The sequence below is a fragment of the Oncorhynchus gorbuscha genome, linkage group LG02 (genome assembly GCF_021184085.1).
Source record: "Oncorhynchus gorbuscha isolate QuinsamMale2020 ecotype Even-year linkage group LG02, OgorEven_v1.0, whole genome shotgun sequence".
Lineage (NCBI taxonomy): Eukaryota > Metazoa > Chordata > Actinopteri > Salmoniformes > Salmonidae > Oncorhynchus > Oncorhynchus gorbuscha.
Window position 1 is genome coordinate 74,165,160 of NC_060174.1, and position 24,224 is coordinate 74,189,383.

At 44.0% G+C, this 24,224-nt stretch overlaps 1 protein-coding gene across 1 annotated transcript; it reads right to left on the minus strand.

The window, feature by feature from the left end:
- Positions 1 to 1,106: 1,106 nt before the first annotated feature.
- On the minus strand, positions 1,107 to 23,420 carry LOC124009357 (rho GTPase-activating protein 35-like). The gene is made up of 7 exons (XM_046321098.1): positions 22,840 to 23,420; positions 7,087 to 11,006; positions 6,476 to 6,617; positions 5,889 to 5,966; positions 5,338 to 5,469; positions 1,914 to 2,019; positions 1,107 to 1,734 (listed from the first exon to the last, which is right to left on the minus strand). The coding sequence occupies exons 2-7, from the start codon at positions 10,813 to 10,815 to the stop codon at positions 1,383 to 1,385; spliced, it is 4,539 nt and encodes a 1,512-aa protein (XP_046177054.1). The 5' UTR covers positions 10,816 to 11,006; positions 22,840 to 23,420; the 3' UTR covers positions 1,107 to 1,382.
- Between the last annotated feature and the right edge of the window lie 804 nt (positions 23,421 to 24,224).

Here is a 24,224-nt window from a genome sequence, read left to right on the forward strand (position 1 = left end):
GTCAAAACCTCAGTAAAGCAACATCAGTCCTAAAAAGAGGGGAAACTCCAGGCTATTCAAACCTGCATGCTCAGAACTATTTAGAACATGGCTAAAAGGAATATGAAACCAATATTAATGGTTGGGTTTTCCATGGGGTTATAAAGTGAGCCCTGAATCCTCGAAAAGAACACATATAATAACAGGATGGTGTTAACGAGTCTCTTTAGTACTGCCACGCCCACCCGGACATTAAAACAAACTAGTCAATTGATCAAGGTTGCATTTCATGGAACTTAACACTACAATTTAAAAGTGCTTCAGATAAGTATGAGGATACAAATACAAGGGTTTGGATGTAAACAACGTTTTGATCTGCAAAGGACCCTTATGAGAGGCAATGGGTATGGTTCCTTGAGCTGTGAACTCAACACACTAAAACATTCTGACCTAACAAACCCCTTTTAAAAACAAAACCCCTACAACGTTCTGACCATTAAAGTGCATCCCTGGATGTCCCCACCCCAACCCCCTAGCAGGGGCCCTACAGGCAGACAGGGAGGCTCCCCTCACGGCTGTGTGTACGTTACCAACTACAGCCCTGAGAGAGGCACAGTCCATACATCCAGTGGCTACTTTCATTAACAAACAGAACATTTAAAAACTATTATTCACAAATAAAAACATGGTGATGGGCACAAATCATATCTTCCAGCTTGACATGGAGGCTTGGACTTTAAAAAAAATCATAGTGTATTGTTAGGGTAAGAACGGCTGGTTGGCAGAGAGATGCTTACTGTAACAATGACACCCACTCTGTTCTGACCCCAGCCCCCCTGTGAGTGAGTCGTAGGTAGAGTCAGGTTATCAGGGGCTATAGGGGGTGGAGTGGACGGGTCAGCATGGTGATCTGCATTGGCACACAGGTGACAGGGACGGGTCAGCATGGTGATCTGCATTGGCACACAGGTGACAGGGACGGGTCAGCAGGATGCTGTTCACAAGTGGCAAGTTTATTTGTCAAACACTAATCGTCTCCTCTCTCTGTTAACATGTTATTATCGACGACCGAACAATGTACTATCAGTATGTATGTTTTGGTGTGTGTGTGTGTGTGTGTGTGTGTGTGTGTGTGTGTGTGTGTGTGTGTGTGTGTGTGTGTGTGTGTGTGTGTGTGTGTGTGTGTGTGTGTGTGTGTGTGTGTGTGTGTGTGTGTGTGTGTGTGTGTGTGTGTGTGTGTGTGTAAGTGACTAAGGTCCAGCATCATCAGATCATGGGTGCAGCAGCATCAGATCAGGGGTGCAGCAGCATCAGATCAGGGGTGCAGCATCTGTTCCCTTCTCAGTGTCTCTCACAGTGTCTCTTGCTCGGTGGGGGTATGGTGGGGGTGTTGGTGGAGGGGGTCAGGAGGGACTGCAGGGGAGACTGGGGGTGGTGGGGGGTGACTGCTGCAGGGGGCTGAAGTGCGTGGCGGTGGGGGGAGGGGATGAGTGGTAGCAGGAATAGGCAGAGCCCCCAGTGAGGGTGGTGGTGGGGGAGGCACGGAGGCCAGCCAGGCCAGTGGGGGAGTCCAGGAGGGGCTGGTTGTAGAAGAAGAAAGCACACTGGTGGATGAAGGTCTCGATGATTGTCTGGTAGGTCCGCGTGGCCGTCAGGGCGTCCATGGTGGTGAAGTCTGGCCGCATCAGAGTGGGCCAGAAACAGATGGACAGATTCTCACTGGTCATCAGGTTCTGTCTGCTCAGCTGGCTCACCCTGGGAGAGACAACACAATATACCTCCATCAACAACAGCTACTAGTGTAATAACATTATTACACAGGTGTAAGAGCTACTTGATGATACATGTTACAAAAATGGAAATGGTTTCAGTCACAATGCAGTCAGGGCCAAGGTCATAGAATGAAACAGTTAGCCAGTCTGATCTGCACTCACTTGTGTAAGTGGCTCATGACAAATCTGAAGACGTCATAGTTCTCTCTGGGGAACCTCCTCAGTACATCCTTCATGGTGTACAGCCTCTGTTCCCTGTCGTTGATCTCTGCGCACACACACACACACACACACACACACACACACACACACACACACACACACACACACACACACACACACACACACACACACACACACACACACACACACACACACACACACACACACACACACACACACACACGCACGCACACACACACACAGGAGGGAAGGGGTCAACGCTATGACTCATATGTTATCAACACTGTTACTCCATCTGTTACTCCATATGCAGCACTACATACACACGCTATATATACACACCAGAGTATGTGGCCACCCTTTCAAATGGTTGGATTCGGCAATTTCAGCCACACAGCCAGGCAGTCTCCATAGACAAATGTTTGGCAGTAGAACAGCCTTACTGAAGAGCTCAGTGACTGAGTGGCACCGTCATACGTCATTTCCAACAAGTCAGTTCGTCATATTTCTGCCCTGCTAGAGTTGCCCCGGGCAACTGTAAGTGCCGCTATTGTGAAGTGGAAATGTCTAGGAGCAGCAACTGTTTAGCCGCAAAATGGTAGGCCACACAAGCTCACAGAACGGGACCGCAGAGTGCTGAAGCGCCTAGCATGTAAAAATCATCTGTCCTCGGTTGCAACACTCACTACGGAGTTCCAAACTGACCCTGGAAGCAACATCTGCACAAGAACGGTTCGTTGGGAGCTTCATGAAATGGGTTTCCATGGCCGAGCAGCCGCACACAAGTACGATCTTTGTCCCCATGTGCAGTTACAAACCGAATGCCAAGTGTCGGCTGGAGTGGTGTAAAGCTCGACGCCATTACACTCCGGAGCAGTAGAAACGCGTTCTCTGGAGTGATGAATCACGCTTCGCCATCTGACAGTCCGACCGACTAATCTGGGTTTGGCGGATGCCAGGAGAACACTTCCTGCCCCAATATATAGTGCCAACTGTACACTTTGGTGGAGTAAGAATAATGGTCTGGGGCTGTTTATCATGGTTCAGGATAAGCCCCTTAGTTCTACTGAAGGGAAATATAATGAGATTCTGGTTTGTCGAGATCGGTGTGGAACAACTCGACTGGTTTGCACAGAGCCCTGATATTAACCCCATCGAACACCTTTGGGATGAATTGGAACGCAGACTGTGATCCAGGCCTAATCGCCCAACATCAGTGCCGACATCACTAATGCTCTTGTGGCTGAATGGAAGCATGTCCCCACAGCAATGTTCCAACATCTAGTTGAAAGCCTTCCCAGAAGAGTGGAGGCTGTTGCAGCAGCAAAGAGGGACCAACTCCATATTATTGCCCATGATTTTCAACAAGCAGATGTTCAACAAGCAGGTGTCCACATACTTTTGGTCATGTAGTGTACATACCTACATACATATTAGTATACAAACAGTTGAAGTCTACATACACTTAGGTTGGAGTCATTAAAACTATTTTTTTAACCACTCCACAAATGTCCTGTTCACAAACTATAGTTTTGGCACATCGGTTAGGACATCTACTTTGTGCATGACACAAGTAATCTTTCCAACAATTGTTTACAGACAGATTATTTCACTGTATCACAATTTCAGTGGGCCAGAAGTTTACATACACTAAGTTGACTGTGACTTTAAACAGCTTGGAAAATTCCATAAAATGATGTCATGGCTTTAGAAGCTTCTGATAGGCTAATTGACGAAGGAAGGAGACGCATTCTGTCTCCTAGAGATGAACATACTGTGGTGCGAAAAGTGCAAATCAATTCCAGAACAACAGCAAAGGACCATGTGAAGATTCTGGAGGAAACAGGTACAAAAGTATCTATATCCACAGTAAAACGAGTCCTATAGCAACATAACCTGAAAGGCCGCTCAGCAAGGAAGAAGCCACTGCTCCAAACCCGCCATAAAAAAGCCAGACTTTGGTTTGTAACTTCACATGGGTACACAGAGAAATTTCCTCTGGTCTGATGAAACAGAAAATAAAACTGTTTGGTCATAATGACCATCTTTATGTTTGGAGTAAAAGAACACCATCCCAACCGTGAAGCACGGGGGTGGCAGCATCATGTTGTGGCTGTGCTTTGTTGCAGGAGGGGCTGGTGCACTTCACAAAATAGATGGCCACATGAGGAAGGAAAATTATGTGGATATATTGAAGCAACATGTCAAGACATCAGTCAAGAAGAAAAAGCTTGGTCGCAAATGGGTCTTCCAAATGGACAATGAACCCAAGCACACTTCCAAAGTTGTGGCAAAATGGCTTAAGGACAACAAGGTATTGGGAGTGGCCATCACAAAGCCCTGACCTCAATCCTATAGAACATTTGTGGGCAGAACTGAAAAAGCGTGTGTGAGCAAGGAGGCCTACAAACCTGACTCAGTTACACCTGCTGTCAGGAGGAATGGGCCATAATTCACCCAGCTTATTGTGGGAAGCTTGTGGAAGGCTACCCGCAACATTTGACCCAAGTTAAATCATTTAAAGGCAATGCTACCAAATACTAATTCAGAGTATGTAAACTTCTGACCCACTGGGAATGTGATGAAAGAAATAAAAGCTGAAATAAAATCACTCTACAATTATTCTGACATTTCACATTCTTAAAATAAAGTGGTGATCCTAACTGACCTAAGACAGGGAATTCTTACTAGGACTAAATGTCAGGAATTGTATAAAACTGAGTTTAAATGTATTTGGCTAAGGTGTATGTTCCGCGACTTCAACTGTATATCCTCATCCACCCCTCTATGAGAGGTCCTCCCCAAACCCTTAGCCTGTAATAACCTGATACTTTCACAAGCACAAGAATCTTACCATGCTCCATCTCTTTCTGAACCCTCCAGAACCCCAGTACCCCCATCCCTAACCCCAGCCAGCTCCATGTCTTTCTGAACCCCCCAGAACCCCTGTACCCCCACCCAGAACCCCAGTAGCCCCATCCTTAACCCCAACCAGCTCCATGTCTTTCTGAACCCTTCAAAACCCCAGTACCTCATCCCTAACCCCAGCTAGCTCCATGTCTTACTGAACCCTCCAGAACCCCAAAACCACTCCTTAAGCCCAGCCAGCTCCATGTCTTTCTGAACCCTTCAGAACTCCAGTACCTCATACCTAACCCCAGCTAGCTCCATGTCTTACTGAACCCTCCAGAACCCCAAAACCACTCCTTAAGCCCAGCCAGCTCTGTGTCTTACTGAACCCTCCAGAACCCCAAAACCACTCCTTAAGCCCAGCCAGCTCCATGTCTTTCTGAACCCTTCAGAACCCCAGTACCTCATACCTAACCCCAGCTAGCTCCATGTCTTACTGAACCCTCCAGAACCCCAAAACCAGTCCTTAACCCCAGCCAGCTCTGTGTCTTACTGAAGGCCTCAAGCAGCTCCACCTGCAGGATGCAGGGCACCAGGGGCTCTGGCAGCTCAGAGAAAAAGGCCTTCAGAGCCCCAGCCACCGTGTTGATGGCAAAGTCCTTCTCCACCAGGTCCAGCCCATGGTCTACAGGGGAAGAGAGGTAGAGAGGGAGATAAAGAGGGAAGAAGAGACGTAAAGGAAAGTGAGATGTAGAAGAAGAAAATAAAGAGGAGAGAGAGAGAGAGAGAGAAGAAGAGGGAGGTGAGGGGAAGGGAAGGGAGAGAAATAATAGATAGAGGGAGGAGAAGGAGAAGGAGAGGGGGGAAAGAGAAAATAATAGGGATAGTGTGTCAGAGGTAGTCATTTTGTCACTGTTCTAAATATATTTAGTTTACGTCATCATTTCCTCTGCAGCTCATGTGTCTATATATTGATTAGCCACATAACTAATCAGGGTTAGTCCAGGTACTGGGGACAGACAGTGTGGCAAGTACAGTCGATCCCTCTGTGGGTCTGGTACATTGTTTTAGACCAGACAGACATGACTGGGTACAGCAACTCACCCTGGTCAAACTGCCTCTGCATACTCTCCATCTCACACTTGTTCCCGCTCACCCTGTAGAGCCCCTCTGTGTTGAGACCTGCAGAGAGACAGAGATGGAAACCACCATCTGCATTATGTCATCAACCATTTCCAATAAAGTCAATGAGGACACTGCTGCAGCACAGTACAGGACACTGCTGCAGCACAGTACAGGACACTGCTGCAGCACAGTACAGGACACTGCTGCAGTACAGCAGTTGATCATTGGCTACATTTGCTGTAGTGTAGTTATTTTTCTTCTATTTACATTTAATAAGCCAAGAAGAACTAATGCCCTCACCCAGAACGACTTAAAGTATATCATATTGAAATTACACAACCACATAATGTGAGTATTGTAAGGAAAAATAATCACAGTGCAACAATAAGACATTACACAGTTTAATCCTTCAGCAACACAGATTTACCTCAGAATAAACTTATTATCAATGAATAATATTCTTTGTATGTTTTGCACAGCATCCAAGTCAAATAACATAATGAATCAGACCAATATACACATGAACAAACACAGGGGAGAAGAGGAGAAAGAAAATAGTGACCCACCTGTGGTCTCAATAAAGCGGACACACTTGTCAATGAAGAGTGGGATAGGTCTGTCTGGGGACACCACGTTGACCAGGGGCACCCCGAAGTAGCTGCTCTCCGGGGGCTTGGGAATAGAGGACCGGGGCTTTGGTCTGGTTTTCTGCAGAGAAACACAGGAATGTTGACATTGTTAATGACCACAGACGTCTACATTCGATTTTTGTACATTATGTCAACACTATGTTTATTCAGCTTGTCAGCTGCAAAATTTGCCTTTATGTATTCAGCATCAGAATCAACAGCTGTCGTTTCAAGTGTTTCAGTAACTCTGAAATAGAGGCTGCTTTCTTCTTAAAATTCCAACATGAATAACTTACTTTCTATGAATAGCATATTAGCATGGAGGAAAAGTTGAGTAAAACAATCAAGCAATTACACACTAAAAAAGTTTTTAAAAGTAAAGAGATTACATGAAAAATCAAATTAACCATGTTGTCATTACTTAACCAAGTTTATCGTATCAAAGCTGGCCAATTACCTACAATTGAAAGAGAATAGTCTTTCAAGCCTGAAAAGAATAGTGTTTACGCATTAGCAGTTAAGGAGAGACTAACTGAAGCAACACATACCTTGGCAGTTCGCCGCAGGCTCTTCAGAATGTTCCTCTTCTTGGGGTCCTCTCCCTCCTCATTGATGATGTCTCCTTTCAGGGTTCCGAAATCATCCTCCTTGGTTTTTGGCAGAGCCCCCATCTCGTCTTCGCTGCCAATGAAGCTGGTGCGGAAGCTACTGAACTTGCCCAGGCGTTTAGATCGGTCGCGGTAGAGCCGTGGCTTCACCCCCGCCGCCGAGAACTTCCTGCGGCGCTCCAAGGAGCTGCTGTCCGCCTCACTGTCTGAGCCGTTCCCGTTGGCGTGCATCCGATTGGCATTGCGGATGGTAATAATCTTGCCCTGCGTGCTGTCATGGGGCACAGAGTAGATGATCTCCTCGTTGCTGGGCCGGGGCTTGGACACAGCATCCATGGGCTCTGCATAGTCCGAGGGGTCGTAACCTCCGTCCCCACCTGGCACCCATGTCACAGCGGAGGGCAGGGAGCGACGGTGACCCATGGTGTCTGTGTTGTAGGGGTTTCTGCCCACCTTCCGGAAGTCAAAGGTCACAGAGGGCTTGGGTCTCACCTGGGGCGGGGCTTTGCTATTGAGCTTGTTCTCAAAGGAGCTGATGTCAGAGATGACAGAGACATCGCTGGAGTCCAGGTCAGGCAGGTTGAGGCTCCCACCATGGGAGGTGAGTGTGCCGTCGTAGTAAGGTGGGGAGGGCTCCACGTCATCCATGTCAGAGTCTAGGAACATAGTGCCAGTGCTGGGTGAGCTACAGCGAGGGGAGTAGGCAGTGTCGTTAATGCAGGCCTCAGCCACGTTATCATACATGTGAGTGGCCTCCACGATGTTGCGTTTCTCAACCACCTCCATCAGGAAGGGATGAAACATCTCCATCCTGTGCAGGCCACCCACCACCCCTCCTGATCCACACACCACACTGTTGAATCTGCCCTCTATCTCTTGGGCCAGCTCCTCTCCCTGGACCAGCTGCTCTCTGGCAGACTCACTTTCTGTGAGCTCCACCTGGCTCTCCCCCACAGCCAGCAGCTGAACAGGAATGATGTCCTGGACCTCACATAGGAAGGCACACAGGGTCTCCAGAGAGGCCTTGCGGCGGGCTGAGTACACAGCGATGTAGCCATGTACTAATCTGCTCTTCCTCAGGGAGAAGGAGGCGTGGTAGGAAAGGAGAGAGAGCTCAATCACCTGTTTGTGAGGTCCCACTGTCTGCTCCAGTATCACCGAGGTGCCACTGTTGGATGTTGGCCTGCAGTGCTGAGGCAGTAGGAAAGGAGAGAGGAGCTGTTCCACGTCATAGTTGTCTCCACACATCAAGCACATGACGATGCGGATGTCTGCCTCTGGGCTGGGCTGGTGAGGAGAGTCTCTGGGACCTGGAGTTTGAGGGGGCAGAGGTGGGGAGCTGCTACTGAAAGATGAGCTCCTTCTAGAGTCCAGAAGACCTCTCAATACTTGGTTGATCTGACTCTCATTCACATTGTGCCCATAGCCCACACCAGGTGAGGCTGGGTCGAGGAAGCTACACTGCAATCTCCTTGCTACCTGCTGTCCCTGTGTTATCAGACCTAAAGCAGTTTCTCCCCCAATATCTGCATAGGTCCCTACACCCCTTTTAGTAACCAAGAGCAGAGATGTTAAAAGCTGAGCTATATGGCTGTCCCTTCTACCGATTGTTGACTCCCGCAACCTTTCAATGCTTTCTACGACGTAGGTTAGGGACTCTTTTGAGTTGTACAGACACAGGCACCCATGGGGTGTGAAGGTGGGAGTGTGGAAGGAGTTAACAGGAAGTCGTACATTGCCCTCGATAGGTCGCAGGGTGAGCTCATACATCTTCCCGTCCAACACATACCGGTCGTCATTGGTACAGAGAGCTCTGATCTCATTGGCAAACTCCCTAGCCAGTCCATCTTTGCCCAATATCACAAGGTTGATGCGGTCCGCTTTAATATCCCCAAAATAAGACTTCACGTTGAAGAATGGGTAGCATGTTGGGAAGCGTGAGGCCAGGAGCTGCTCTATCCTGAAGTCTCCACACTGTGGGCTGCTGGGACAGGTCTCCTTGGTGGGGTGGTAGACAAAGTGAATATGCTTCAATACCAGAGCATCTCTCTCAGCTGGAAGCTTCTGCAGGGCTTTAAACCGCTGCTCCTCCCCTAAAACCTCCTGGATGGCCCCCATCTTCTCCTTGCTGGGCTTTGCGTCCACCTCCAGCTCATAGAAGAGCTCTGAATACTCCAGCAGAAGCTCCTGGAAGTCCTCTTTAGCATGGCCGATGATCTCTTTCTGGTGGCGGTTGTAGAGGTCCAGGTACTCTGATTCCTCCAACCATTGGTAGAAGTCTTCATTCATGATGAAGCTGCGGGCCTCTTCCCAGGGCTTGCCAGGCGTGACAAAGGGAGAACAGGCCAACTTGTGCTTGAACTCCTGCCTCATCTCAGCCCGCTTGCACTCATTCCTCAGGTGCTCCAGGTGGGCGTCGAAAATGTCCTCGGCTGGTAACGTTTCCAGCAGGTCTGAGGGGATGCGCTCATCCTCCATGTTGTCTATGTGAGACGTGTCCTCCCATGGAGAGTCCTCCAGAACTACAAACCAGTGGGCAAAGTGCTGCTTGGACTCCAGGACCTTCTGAACCCCAGACCAGCTCAGCTGGTCGATCTCATCCAGGTCAGGCACCAGGGAGCTAAGTGCTAGAGGAAGAGTGCTCAGGTAGATTTTCCGACGTCTCTCAATGTGCTCCTGTTTCAGACGGTACACAAGCTGCTGGAAGAGCTTCTTGCATTTTGCTGTACCCTCCAGAAAGACGTATTCATTGAACTCTGAAGAGGTGTGCATGCGTCTGCTGGTGTTAAGCCAGGTCTCGTTGTGGTTCTTCACTATGCGGTTGACTAGCCATTCGTATCGGTCTTTAGCCAAGGCTATCTGCTGACTCTGGAGCTTGAGGGCCTCAAAGTAAGGAATGATCTTGGGCTTGCCCCTGCTCTTATCAATGAGTTGCACCAAAGTAAGGAAGGCTAGGTCAACATTGATGTTAGAGCGTGCAGATGTCTCCACTACAGGAAGACTCTTTTTAGTGATGGCAAAGGTGTGAGAATCTTTGATGTAGCGTTCAACCCCCTCATCACACTTGGTTAAGACCAGCACAATGGGCTTCTTTGTTTTGCTCAGATGACCGTAAAGGTTTGTGACAAACTTCAACTGGTCGTCAAAGTTGCGGTTCATCCCCCTACTGACGTCCATACAGAGCACGAACCCATCAGCCTGTAACTTGCCCTCGGGCATCTGCTTCTGCTCAAAGTCCTGCTCCAGCCCCAGCTGGTCCGTGCAGAAGTACATCAGCTTCTCTGCAGAGGCCAGCTTGGTGGAGGCCGCCCTCTTGATGTAGGGCTGCATGGCAGTGCTGCGGTGTGGCTGGAACGTCTGGTCATCAATGAACTCTGTCTGCTCCACCACATGCATCCTGCACTCCGGCCCCTCTTCCACCACCCGCCCCACCTCCCCCCAGAACAGGAAATGGTCATTGTTAACCACTCTACCCCCAAAGTCACTGGTGCTCAGCACTGACGTGTGGTCCAGATAGAAGTCATCGGCGCTGGGGCGCACAAAGCGGTTGCACAGACAGGACTTACCCACGCCACACTGGCCCTTCTCTTTCTCAGTTCCTGACAAACCCACCACAATAAGGTTGTATGTGGGTGACTTAACATCTTGCTTTTTCGCCATCATTATCATCAGCTGACACTCATCATGCCATAATCAGGCACTCGATCAGAGAGTACACTTGGACGTGTGTCCATAAAGTGGCACTGGGGATGAAGTTTAGTTGCCGTTTCCTCTAGTGTGCTACATGTTCTATCAACAACAGTGCAGGGGTGTAGCAAAGACAGAGGCTTCTCTCAGTCAATCCTAATGTAGCTATGACCCTGCCAGACAAAATAAAAGAGCAGAAAAAGAATAATTAGCTCAACAAAATCTTACATTTATGTTCAAAAATAACAAATACTAGTTTGAGGAAAGTTAACCTAATTTCTGCTCTCATCAAAAAAAAGAACAGTCAAACACCTTCACAAGAAAAACAGTGGTTAAAAGAAGACAACACTAAGAATAATTTCCCTTCAACTTAATAAGAGAACAGTGAGTAGGGACATTCATTTCTAATCTCATCTCAAGCTGGGCTGGCCTTTTAATAGAACAGCAAATTAGATACACAAAGAAAAAAACTCAATATTCCCTGCAAATAAAGTGAGACCTAAAATACAGTGTCTTCAGAAAGTATTCATACCCCTTGACTTACTCCACATTGTTGTGTTAGACTGAATTTAAAATATATTAAATATATTTGATTTTCTTTCCCCCAAACTCATCTACATACAATACCCCATAACGACAAGTTTTTATACATTTGTGCAAATATATTGAGAATGAAATACAGAAATAACTACTTTACGTATTCACACCTGCCCTCATATTTGGCAGTGAATACAGCTGTGAGTCTTTCTGGATAAGTTCCTAAGAACTTTGCACACCTGGATTGTACAATATTAGCACATTCTTTTTGAGCTCTGTCAAGTTGGTTGTTGATCATTGCTAAACAGCCATCTTAGCGTATATTTTCAAGACAATTTACAGTACCAGTCAAAAGTTTGGACATGCGTACTCATTCAAGAGTTTTTATTTGTACTATTTTCTACATTGTAGAATAATAGTGAAGACAAACTATGAAAAACACATGGAATCATGTAGTAACCCCCCAACAAAAGTGTTAATCAAGTCAAAATATATTTTATATTCTTCAAAGTAGCCACCCTTTGCCTTGATAACAGCTTAGCTCACTCTTGACAATCCTTAAACCAGCTTCACCTGAAAGGCTTTTCCAACAGTCTTGAAGGAGTTCCCACATATGCTGGGCACTTGTTGGCTGCTTTTCCGTCACTCTGTGGTCCAACTCATCCCAAACCATCTCAATTGGGTTGAGGTCGGGTGACTTTGGAGGTCAGGTCATCTGATGCACCACTCCATCACTCTCATTCTTGGTAAAATAGCCCTAACACAGCCTGGAGGTGTGTTGGGTCATTGTCCTGCTGATAGTGGGACTAAGCACAAACCAGATGGGATGGCGTATTGCTGCAGAAAGCTGTGATAGCCATGCTGGTTAAGTGTGCCTTGAATTCTAAATAAATTACTGAGTGTCACCAGAAAATAACCCCCACACATCACACTTCCTCCATGCTTCACGGTGGGAACCACATATGTGGATATCCGTTCACCTACTCTTGCTCTCACAAAGACTTGGCAGTTGGAACCAAAAATCTCAAATTTGGACTACAGACCAAAGGACAGATTTCCACCAGTCTAATGTCCATTGCTCGTGTTTCTTGGCCCAAGCAAGAGTCTTATTCCTATTGGTGTCCTTTAGTAGTAAAGACCTGATTCACGCAGTCTCCTCTGAACAGTTCATGTTTAGATGTGTCTGTTACTTGAACTCTGTGAAGCATTTATTTGGGCTGCAATTTACGAGGCTGGTAACTCTAATGAACATATCCTCTACAGCAGAGGTAACTCTGGGTCTTCCCTTCCTGTGGCGGTCCTCGTGAAAGCCAGTTTCATCATAGCGCTTGATGGTTTTTGTGACTACACTTGAAGAAACTTTCAAAGGTCTTGACATTTTCCGGATTGATTGACCTTCATGTCTTAAAGTAATGATGGTCTGTCGCTACTCTTTGCTTATTTGAGCTGTTCTTGCCATAATATGGACTTGGTCTTTTACCAAATATGGCTATCTTCTGTATACCACCCCTACCTTGTCAAAACACAACTGATGGACTCAAATGCATAACCTCTTAGAGCTACCCCCCTACTTTTTTCCATTTCCGCCTGAAGACATACCCAAATCTAACTGCCTAGAGCTCTGGCCCAGAAGCAAGGATATGCATATTCTTGGTACCATTTGAAAGAGAACACTCTGACGTTTGTGTAAATGTGATTTGAATGTAGGAGAATATAACACAATAGATCTGGTTTAGATAATACTATGAAAACAAATACATTTTTATTTATTTATTGTTGTATCATCTTTAAAATGAACAAGATAAAACAAACATTCAGATAGGATGATGGGGACAATTTCAGTGAAAAATATAAGAGGGCAACAGTACTTGTGCAAAGTTTCAGAATGATAACTTCCGAAATGAGTGTACTTACATGACATGTATCATGTAGTCACCCAGGTGTCCCACATAAGTAACCCAAATGTACCCAAATGTGACCAAATTGGTGAAAGTATACATTTTTAAACAAATATTTATATACAAAATGCCAAAATGGAATTCTAAGACGCACGCCCCCACCAAAATGGAGAAGAAATTATGGGGAAAAATATATACATTTACAACATAACACGGGTAACTATTTACATACTTTCAATATTTGGAAGACCCTCAGTCCTCTATCAAATCAAATGTATTTATATAGCCCTTCGTACATCAGCGAATATCTCAGAAACCCAGCCTAAAACCCCAAACAGCAAGCAATGCAGGTGTAGAAGCACGGTGGCTAGGAAAAACTCCCTAGAAAGGCCAAAACCTAGGAAGAAACCTAGAGAGGAACCAGGCTATGAGGGGCGGCCAGTCCTCTTCTGGCTGTGCCGGGTGGAGATTATAACAGAACATGGCCGAGATTTTCAAACGTTCATCGATGACCAGCAGGGTCAAATAATAATAATCACAGTAGTTGTAGAGGATGCAACAGGACAGCACCTCTAGAGTAAATATGAATAGTTTAGGGTTCCATAGCCGCAGGCAGAACAGTTGAAACTGGAACAGCAGCAGGGCCAGGTGGACTGGGGACAGCAAGGAGTCATCATGCCAGGTAGTCCGAGAGAGAGAAAGAGAGAATTAGAGGGAGCATACTTAAATTCACACAGGACACCGGATAAGACAGAAGAGGAACTCCAGATAACAGACTGAACCTGGCCGATGAGACCCCCGAACAGGACCAAACAGGAAGGATATAACATCACCCACTTTGCTCTACACAATATTGTGCTGCTGAAAGAGAGAGAGATATATACAGTGCCTTGCGAAAGTATTCGCCCCCCTTGAACTTTGCGACCTTTTGCCCCATTTCAGGCTTCAAAGAAAGATATAAAACTGTATTTTTTTGTGAAGAATCAACAAGTGGGACACAATCATGAAGTGGAATGACATTTATTGGATATTTCAAACTTTTTTAACAAATCAAAAACTGAAAAATTGGGCGTGCAAAATTATTCAGCCCCTTAAGTTAATACTTTGTAGCGCCACCTTTTGCTGCGATTACAGCTGTAAGTCGCTTGGGGTATGTCTATCAGTTTTGCACATCGAGAGACTGAAATTTTTTCCCATTCCTCCTTGCAAAACAGCTCGAGCTCAGTGGGGTTGGATGGAGAGCATTTGTGAACAGCAGTTTTCAGTTCTTTCCACAGATTCTCGATTGGATTCAGGTCTGGACATTGACTTGGCCATTCTAACACCTGGATATGTTTATTTTTGAACCATTACATTGTAGATTTTGCTTTATGTTTTGGATCATTGTCTTGTTGGAAGACAAGTCTCCGTCCCAGTCTCAGGTCTTTTGCAGACTATCAGGTTCTTCCAGAATGGTCCTGTATTTGGCTCCATCCATCTTCCCATCAATTTTAACCATCTTCCCTGTCCCTGCTGAAGAAAAGCAGGCCCAAACCATGATGCTACCACCACCATGTTTGACAGTGGGGATGGTGTGTTCAGGGTGATGAGCTGTGTTGCTTTTACACCAAACATAATGTTTTGCATTGTTGCCAAAAAGTTCAATTTTGGTTTCATCTGACCAGAGCACCTTCTTCCACATGTTTGGTGTGTCTCCCAGGTGGCTTGTGGCAAACTTTAAATGACACTTTTTATGGATATCTTTAAGAAATGACTTTCTTCTTGCCACTCTTCCATAAAGGCCAGATTTGTGCAATATACGACTGATTGCTGTCCTATGGACAGAGTCTCCCACCTCAGCTGTAGATCTCTGCAGTTCATCCAGAGTGATCATGGGCCTCTTGGCTGCATCTCTGATCAGTCTTCTCCTTGTGTGAGCTGAAAGTTTAGAGGGACGGCCAGGTCTTGGTAGATTTGCAGTGGTCTGATACTCCTTCCATTTCAATATTATCGCTTGCAGAGTGCTCCTTGGGATGTTTAAAGCTTGGGAAATCTTTTTGTATCCAAATCCGGCTTTAAACTTCTTCACAGCAGTATCTCGGACCTGCCTGGTGTGTTCCTTGTTCTTCGTGATGCTCTCTGCGCTTTTAACGGACCTCTGAGACTATCACAGTGCAGGTGCATTTATACGGAGACTTGATTACACACAGGTGGATTGTATTTATCATCATTAGTCATTTAGGTCAACATTGGATCATTCAGAGATCCTCACTGAACTTCTGGAGAGAGTTTTCTGCACTGAAAGTAAAGGGGCTGAATAATTTTGCACGCCCAATTTTTCAGTTTTTGATTTGTTAAAAAAGTTTGAAATACCCAATAAATGTCGTTCCACTTCATGATTGTGTCCCACTTGTTGTTGATTCTTCACAAAAGAATACAGTTTTATATCTTTATGTTTGAAGCCTGAAATGTGGCAAAAGGTCGCAAAGTTCAAGGGGGCCGAATACTTTCGCAAGGCACTATGTATGTATGCATACATACATGCATACATACATGCATGCATACATACATATATGAGTACAGGGAACATAAGGTTGAATATATTATTATAGACCTGCTACATCTACTGTCTCTTTTATATTATGACATTTCAGCTAGATCTGTCTTCATTATATTACAACAGACCAGATGTATCTATCGTCTCCATTTCACTTTGGCCATTGTTGTGGGCCTGCCCTCCCCTCAACAGCCTCAAATAGGCTATTTCATTTCTCAAATAATATTTTATATTATTAATTTCAAACAATGGCATTAGCATGAGAAGAACTTACCAGTCCAAAACGGTGACATTGTTCCTCTTCTGCAGGCAGGTTAGATTATACACAGTGGCTACAACGGTGTCCTCTCCATTCCAAAAATATTCCTCCACTTGGGAATCACTAAATGAATCGTCCTACAATCTCTGTCTCACTTTTCCGATCAATTTCTTCCAAAATTGTGTGTACATTTGTATATCTAGACTTAGATTTAGCTTTCCCTGACTTAGTCGCCATACTGATTGATATATAAACAGCAGAATCTGCGTCTTTACCAAAACAACGCTGTACGTAAAATGCGTAGCTCCTTCCGGAATAAAACTTCAATTGCGAATTCTACACCTGCATTGCTTGCTGTTTGGGGTTTTAGGCTGGGTTTCTGTACAGCACTTTGAGATATCAGCTGATGTACGAAGGGCTATATAAATACATTTGATTTGATTTGAATTACTCTTTACGCTGGAGTTTACGACATGGGTTGGTCTTCCAACACACAACCATTGCATATTGCCGCTTACCTCAGCTCATTGGCTATCTACCCAGCTAGATTTCAAGACTATCAGTGGTCATTGGGTTAAAATACAGTCAATCAACGAGACAGTGGTCATATAACTGGTGCACAATGAGCTCGTCACTTGTTGTCTTCCAATCAGTTTTCTCGGGTCAATACATCCTGCAAAGTGACCCATCAAGTTTGGTTGTGTTGCAATCAACTGTTTGTTTGTAAGGAAACCAAACATGACTGGATAAAGTCAGGTATAGTCTGTTTATTTAAGTTGGATGTTTCGTTGAAAATTGAATGACACGAAATTCAACGAGATAAGCGTTCACAAAATGTTTCGTGTTAGGCTATAAAAAAAATGTATTTAACCGAACAAAAGACCATTCATTGTGTAACAAGGAGCCTTGGGATTGCAAACAGAGCAAGATCTTCAAAGGTAAACGATTTATTTCAATGCAATCTGTGATTTTGTTACGCAAGTGCTGGTTGAACAAGTATTTTGATATGGGGGTCTGTGCTCAGATAATCGTATTCTTTCGTATCATTTTTTAAATCTGACAACACAATTGGATTAGCAAGATTCTAGGCTTTTGAAGCATGTGAGACACTTGTATTTTCAGGAATGACTATTTGTGGCGAACACCGTATGTTGTCGAATTCAAACCCGGATCCGTTATGGGTAGTTCAGAGACGTTAAGAAGGAAAGACAGTCCACAAATTAACAAGGCACACCTGTGAATTGAAATGCATTCCAGGTGACTACCTCATGGAGCTGGTGGAGAGAATTTTAACAGTGTGCAAAGCTGTTATCAAGAGTTACACGTTACAGCCTTATTCTAAAATTGATAAAATAGAAATCCTCATCAATATACATATAATACCCATAATAACAAAGTGAAAACAGGTTTTAATTATTATTATTACTATATTTTTTACAAATGTATTTTAAAAAAAAGAAATACTTTCTTAGGGCTGAGATCCTGTTAACGGGATCGATATAACAGTCAGTGAAAGTGCAGGGCGCCAAATTCAAAACAGAAATCTACTAATTAAAATTCCTCAAACACAACTTATACCATTTAAAAAAGGTAATCTTGTTGTTAATCCCACCACAGTGTCCGATTTTAAATAGGCTTTACAGCAAAAGCACAACAGAGTGGAGTCACAAATATCAGAAATAGAGATAGAATTAATCACTAACCTTTGATCTTCATCAGATGACACTCATAGGACTTCATGTTACACAATACATGTATGTTTTGTTCGATAAAGTTCATATTTATAAAACAAAATCTCAGTATACATTGGCGCATTACGTTCACACACTAAGCAAACCATGCAATAAATCGGAGTACGGCGCTCAGAGAACCAACAAGCCAAAAAGATATCGCCATATTTTGCAGTCAACAGAAGTCATAAATAACATCATAAATATTCACTTACCTTTGATGATCTTCATCAGAATGCACTCCCAGGAATCCCAGTTCCACAAAAAATGTTTGATCTGTTCGATAATGTCCATCATTTATGTCCAAATAGCTACTTTTGTTAGAGCGTTTGGTAAACAAATCAAAACTCACGAAGCGCGTTCACTAGTTGCAGGCGAAATGTCAAAAAGTTCCGTTACAGTCCGTAGAAACATGTCAAACGATGTATAGAATCAATCTTTAGGATGTTTTTAACATAAAACATCAATAATATTCCAACCGGAGAATTCCTTTGTCTTCAGAAAAGCAAATGGAACGGGAGCTACCTCTCATGTGAATGCGCGTGACTGCTGGCAGACCTCTGACTCATTCCCCTCTCATACAGCCCCCACTTCATAGTTGAAGCCTCAAACAAGTCTCTAAAGATCGATGACATCAAGTGGAAGCCTTTGGAGGACCAATACCAATCCCACTGCATCTTCAATTTGGGCTGAGTTGAAAATCAACCAACCTCAGATTTCCCACATCCTGGTTGGATTTGTTCTCAGGTTTTTGCCTGCCATATGAGTTCTGTTATACTCACAGACATCATTCAAACAGTTTTAGAAACTTCAGAGTGTTTTATATCCACATATACTAGTTTGCATCCTGTTTCCATTGATCATCCTTAAGATGTTTCTACAACTTGATTGGAGTCCACCTGTGGTAAGTAGCCTAGTGGTTAGAGGATTGGGCAAGTAACCGAAAGGTTGCTAGATCAAATCCCCGAGCTGACAAGGTACAAATCTGTTGTTCTGCCCCTGAACAAGGCAGTTAACCCACTGTTCCTAGGCAGTCATTGTCAATAAGAATTAGTTCTAAACTGACTTGCCAAGTTAAATAAAAATAGTGTAATTAATAAAAAATTATATTGATTGGACATTTTTTTAGAAAGGCACAAGTCTGTCTACATAAGGTCCCACGGTTGACACAGCATGCCAGAGGAAAAACCAAGCCACGAGGTCGAAGGAATTGTCCTTAGAGCGCAGATACAGGATTGTGAGGGGGCACAGATCTGGGAAAGGGTACCAAAAAATGTCTGCAGCATTAAAGGCGGCCTCCATCATTCTTAAATGGAAGAGGTTTGGAACCACCAAGTCTCTTCCTAGAGTTGCCCACCCGGCCAAACTGAGCAATCAGGGGAGAAGGGTCTTGGTCAGGAAGGTGACCAAGAACCCGATGGTCACTCTGACAGAGCTACAGAGTTCCTCTGTGGAGATGGGAGAACCTTCCAGAAGGACAACCATATCTGCAGCACTCCACCAATCAGACCTTTATGGTAGAGTGGCCAGACAGAAGCTACTCCTCAGTAAAAAGGCACATGACAGGCTGCTTAGAGTTTGCCAAAAGGCACCTAAAAGACCCAGACCATGAGAAACAAGATTCTCTGGTCTGATGAAACAAAGATGGAACTGTTTGGCCTGAATGCTAAGCTTCACATCTGGAGGAAACCTGGCAACATCACTACAGTGAAGCATGGTGGTGGCAGCATCATGCTGTGGGGATGTTTTTCAGCAGCAGCGCTCAGGACCTCAGACAGGGGTGAAGGTTCGCCTTCCAACAGAACAACCATAAACACACAGCCAAAGACAACACAGGAGTGGCTTCGGGACAAGTCTCTGAACATCCTTGAGTGGCCCAGCCAGAGCCCGGACTTAAAAATCTTCTCTGGAGAGACCTGAGTAAATTAAAGTAAATTAATTACAGATTTCTTGAGTTATTTTAGATGAATTCTGACTATTTTGAGGAAGTGTACAGTCATGGCCAAAAGTTTTGAGAATGACACAAATATTAATTTTTCACAAAGTCTGCTGCCTCAGTGTCTTTAAATATTTTTGTCAGATGTTACTATGGAATACTGAAGTATAATTACAAGCATTTCATAAGTGACAAAGGCATTTATTGACAATTACATGAAGTTGATGCAAAGAGTCAATATTTGCAGTGTTGACCCTTATTTTTCAAGACCCCAGCAATCCACCCTGGCATGCTGTCAATTAACTTCTGGGCCACCTCCTGACTGATGGCAGCCCATTCTTGCATAATCAATGCTTGGAGATTGTCAAAATGTGTGGGTTTTTGTTTGTCCACCCACCTCTTCGGGATTGACCACAAATTCTCAAATGGGATTAAGGTCTGGGGAGTTTCCTGGCCATGGACCCAAAATATTGATGTTTTGTTCCCCAAGCCACTTAGTTATCACTTTTGCCTTATGGCAAGGTGCTCCATCATGCTGGAAAAGGGACTGTTCGTCACCAAACTGTTCCTGGATGGTTGGGAGAAGTTGCTCTCGGAGGATGTGTTGGTACCATTCTTTATTCATGGCTGTGTTCTTAGGCAAAATTGTGAGTGAGCCCACTCCCTTGGCTGAGAAGCAACCCCACACATGAATGGTCTCAGGATGCTTTACTGTTGACATGACACAGGACTGAGCTCTGTACTAGTGGTGCCCCGATCCCACAGCTGAATCAACTTTAGGAGACAGTCCTGGCACTTGCTGGACTTTCTTGAGCGCCCTGAAACCTTCTTCACAACAATTGAACCGCTCTCCTTGAAGTTCTTGATGATCTGATAAATGGTTGATTTAGGTGAAATCTTACTGGCAGCAATATCCTTGCCTGTGAAGCCCTTTTTGTGCAAAGCAATGATGACGGCAATGTGTTTCCTTGCAGGTAACCATGGTTCACAAAGGAAGAACAATGATTCCAAGCACCACCCTCCTTTTGAAGCTTCCAGTCTGTTATTCAAACTCAATCAGCATGACAGAATGATCTCCAGCCTTGTCCTCGTCAACACTCACACCTGTGTTAACGAGAGAATCACTGACATGTAGTCAGCTGGTCCTTGTGGCATGGCTGAAATGCAGTGGAAATGTTTTTTGGGGGGGGATTCAGTTCATTTGCATGGCAAAGAGGGACTTTGCAATTAAATACAATTAATCTGATCACTCCTCATAACATTCTGGAGTATATGCAAATTGCCATCATACAAACTGAGGCAGCAGACTCTGAAAATGTATATTTGTGTCATTCTCAAAACTTTTGGCCACGACTGTATACTGGCTATGGCATCTCAAAATGGACAAACAAGACAAAGACAAGCAAATATCTTTTAAGGGTGTATGCGAGCACACTCGTTTGGTTCGCCTAGCCGACAATGGCTAGCCGCCAGCTTAATAAGAGGTTCTGAAGCATGCTGACGCCTTTAGAATCAGGTAAGTTTGGGTAATATTGTTTGTCAAGTTGCCAAGCAGTATATGTTATACACAGAGGATGGGACCATACTGGAGATGCTCCATAACTAGAACCAATGTGCAAACAGGAAAAGCAAAGTATGATGAGACATAGCCTCTTTTATAAATCAAGAGTGAAATACAACCTCATCTCTAACATGTATGCTCAGCATTCCCTAACAGTCCCATTGCAAGTCAGAATGTTGAACAAAGTTAATTTCAACTTACTTTACCTGACAATTTTGCTCCCATGTCAAAGGTAATTTGAGACAAAATAGCCACAGGGAAGCGTTATCAACCCAACCTTCAGTACGCTGGTCTGTATAATGTTTTTTTTGCACCCTACAAACACTTGAGCAATATGGCTGAGCCTAACCGAACCACAGACCGAACGTTGTCCCACGTAATCATATGGCAAATTCCACAAACACTTCCAGCTGATTGAGAGGAAACGTGCTTTGGTCAACTGTTTGATTATTGTTTGGATCATTGTGCATAATGTTCAATGCGTCAGGAGATTGAAAATACAAGCGAGCGAACCTCCGAGAGAAATTAGGGTAAACAACATTTTCCTGTGGATACCCCATCTCCACCTCCTACTGTCAAAAGGACCAACAGCACAGACAACCTAGAAAGAGTAAATATCATTTTATTCAACATTATGGCTTGTAGACTCCTGTCTTTTTAGGCAGACTTCCTTCAGACTGAATATCCATGGGGTAACCATGGTAACATACTGATGTTTAGGCAAGAGGATGCTCAAAGTACATCCAGAAAACAACCATACTGTGTTATTGTGATACAATCATGCATGTAAATAGAAACATATACATACTGTGTGTGTGTGTGTGTGTGTGTGTGTGTGTGTGTGTGTGTGTGTGTGTGTGTGTGTGTGTGTGTGTGTGTGTGTGTGTGTGTGTGTGTGTGTGTGTGTGTGTGTGTGTGTGTGTGTGTGTACCGTTTCAATATTGAAAGGAAATGTGTCAACATAGGCTACTGCCATTCAATAAAACGTTATTGTTTATCAAATTTGGCATCTCATATTCTAAACCTATAGGAAATTCAAACCATGTCTACATTCCTCAGCAAAGGCACAGTAGGAAGTCAATTGCGCTTAACTGAGCTAGGCCTGACAGACAACCAGATTGAACAGGCAAATTCTTTGGAAGTGAAAACAGGCAAGTCACTATCCTACCCTGTGATTGTAAAGATACGTGGCTTTCTAAATTCAGAAGAACACATATACTTGCGTCATATTGTTCAAAGTCGTCAATATAGCGGGTTACAAATCCTTATGCATATTGTAATGGATTAGCAAAGGTTTTGGAATGAATGTTCATGGAAAGGACTGGCCACACCAGGCCTCTTGTCCACAGAATAAATTGCCGAATCGTAACTAAAACACATTTACCTCGTATTTCCGAATCCACTTTTTTTTAAATCAGCAGTTTCACTCAAATATACATTTGTAACAGACAATTGTTACAATTGTGCGTAAATTGATCATGAGAATGTCTCTCGAACACTGGTTTCAATCCGTGTTTCAGATTAAAATGGGGAGAAAGTGAATACATACCATCGCATTCTCCCTGCATCCGTCAGGCCAGCGCTTGCCGCAGCCCTGTCCGCATGATATGCATGTACATAAGAAACAAAAATAACGTGGCTCTTCTGATTCCCAGACAGAACTAAGTAGGTTATTATTGTTTGCTTACATATTAATTGTAAATCTACATCTCGATGATTTTCTAATCCATTGATCTGTTTCTTTTTTTGTGATAATAAAGCTACAAAGGTAAAAACATTTTTCTTTTTCTCTCCTTGTTAAAAATGAAAGGCGTATAAAAGCTTGTTTCGCCGTCTTCTCCTTGCTTCACCACGTTGCTTTTGACGAATTATTATGCCCATTGTTGTGGCAACATCATACTGGATCGATCATGCACGGGACACCGGTCGAGTTTGCTGCACTTCCTGTACAATGTTTCTTCTAAACAGCCCTAATGCAACAAATTGGTAACGTCCTTATCAATTTAACAAGAGATGGCGTGTGTGAAAGTGTTTTTTTTCCAGCTTCCCAATAATGGCGACGGCCCTTCTCCCAGAGCTAATTCTCTTCTCCTTTTCTCTGAAAAAAAAGCAACTACGGAGACAGACGCGGAGGAGACTCGCCCAGCGGCACGCACACACAACTGCAGCACGTACAATATTTACAAAGGCGAGACGCTGCTGTCATGCCGACACGCGTAATCGCCATCACTGTTACAAATATGACTTTAGCCAACATATGTCAAGCTCCCATAAATTAAATTGGCTTTGGTATATCTCTGTGTCAAGACCACTTAGGTTGCATTCATGCTTTTCTCTATTGGCATCACCTGCTTTAGTAGGCCATATGTATTTGTCTTATTCTACTAACATTGTGTCCAACTCACCCAATGCATCATAGTAGGCGTAATATTTGTTAAATTATTATTAGGCCAATCTATGAAAGGCCATTCCACCACAATTTTTTGGTCGATACTTACTCCAAATGTTTAGATACTTAACTAAAAATGTCGAGATACTATCTAAACATTTCCAGATATAGGATATGTTTCTTCATTTGTAGCATTGTGTGGTGATTTCCATCTATTCATGTTGCATAGATCAGCACAGCAATAACATTCCAGGTAAAGACATTCCTGTGGTCCATTAAGCTACACATTGTGTGTGTGTGTGTCAAGGTCCTGTTTAGGACAATAAATATAAAATGTATATGTTATCTGACAGAGTTGATAATATTGTGCTGCTTTTTATGATAATTTGGGTTATTATTTTCCGTGGCTTAGCTGATATTGTAATAATATGTGTAATTAGAGGGATGGGGGGTTACCTACTTTGTCCATGTCTCAAGACTCCCCATGTCTATTGTTATACATTGATTGGTTGAGGTGTATTTGTGTCCCTGATATGCACCTCATT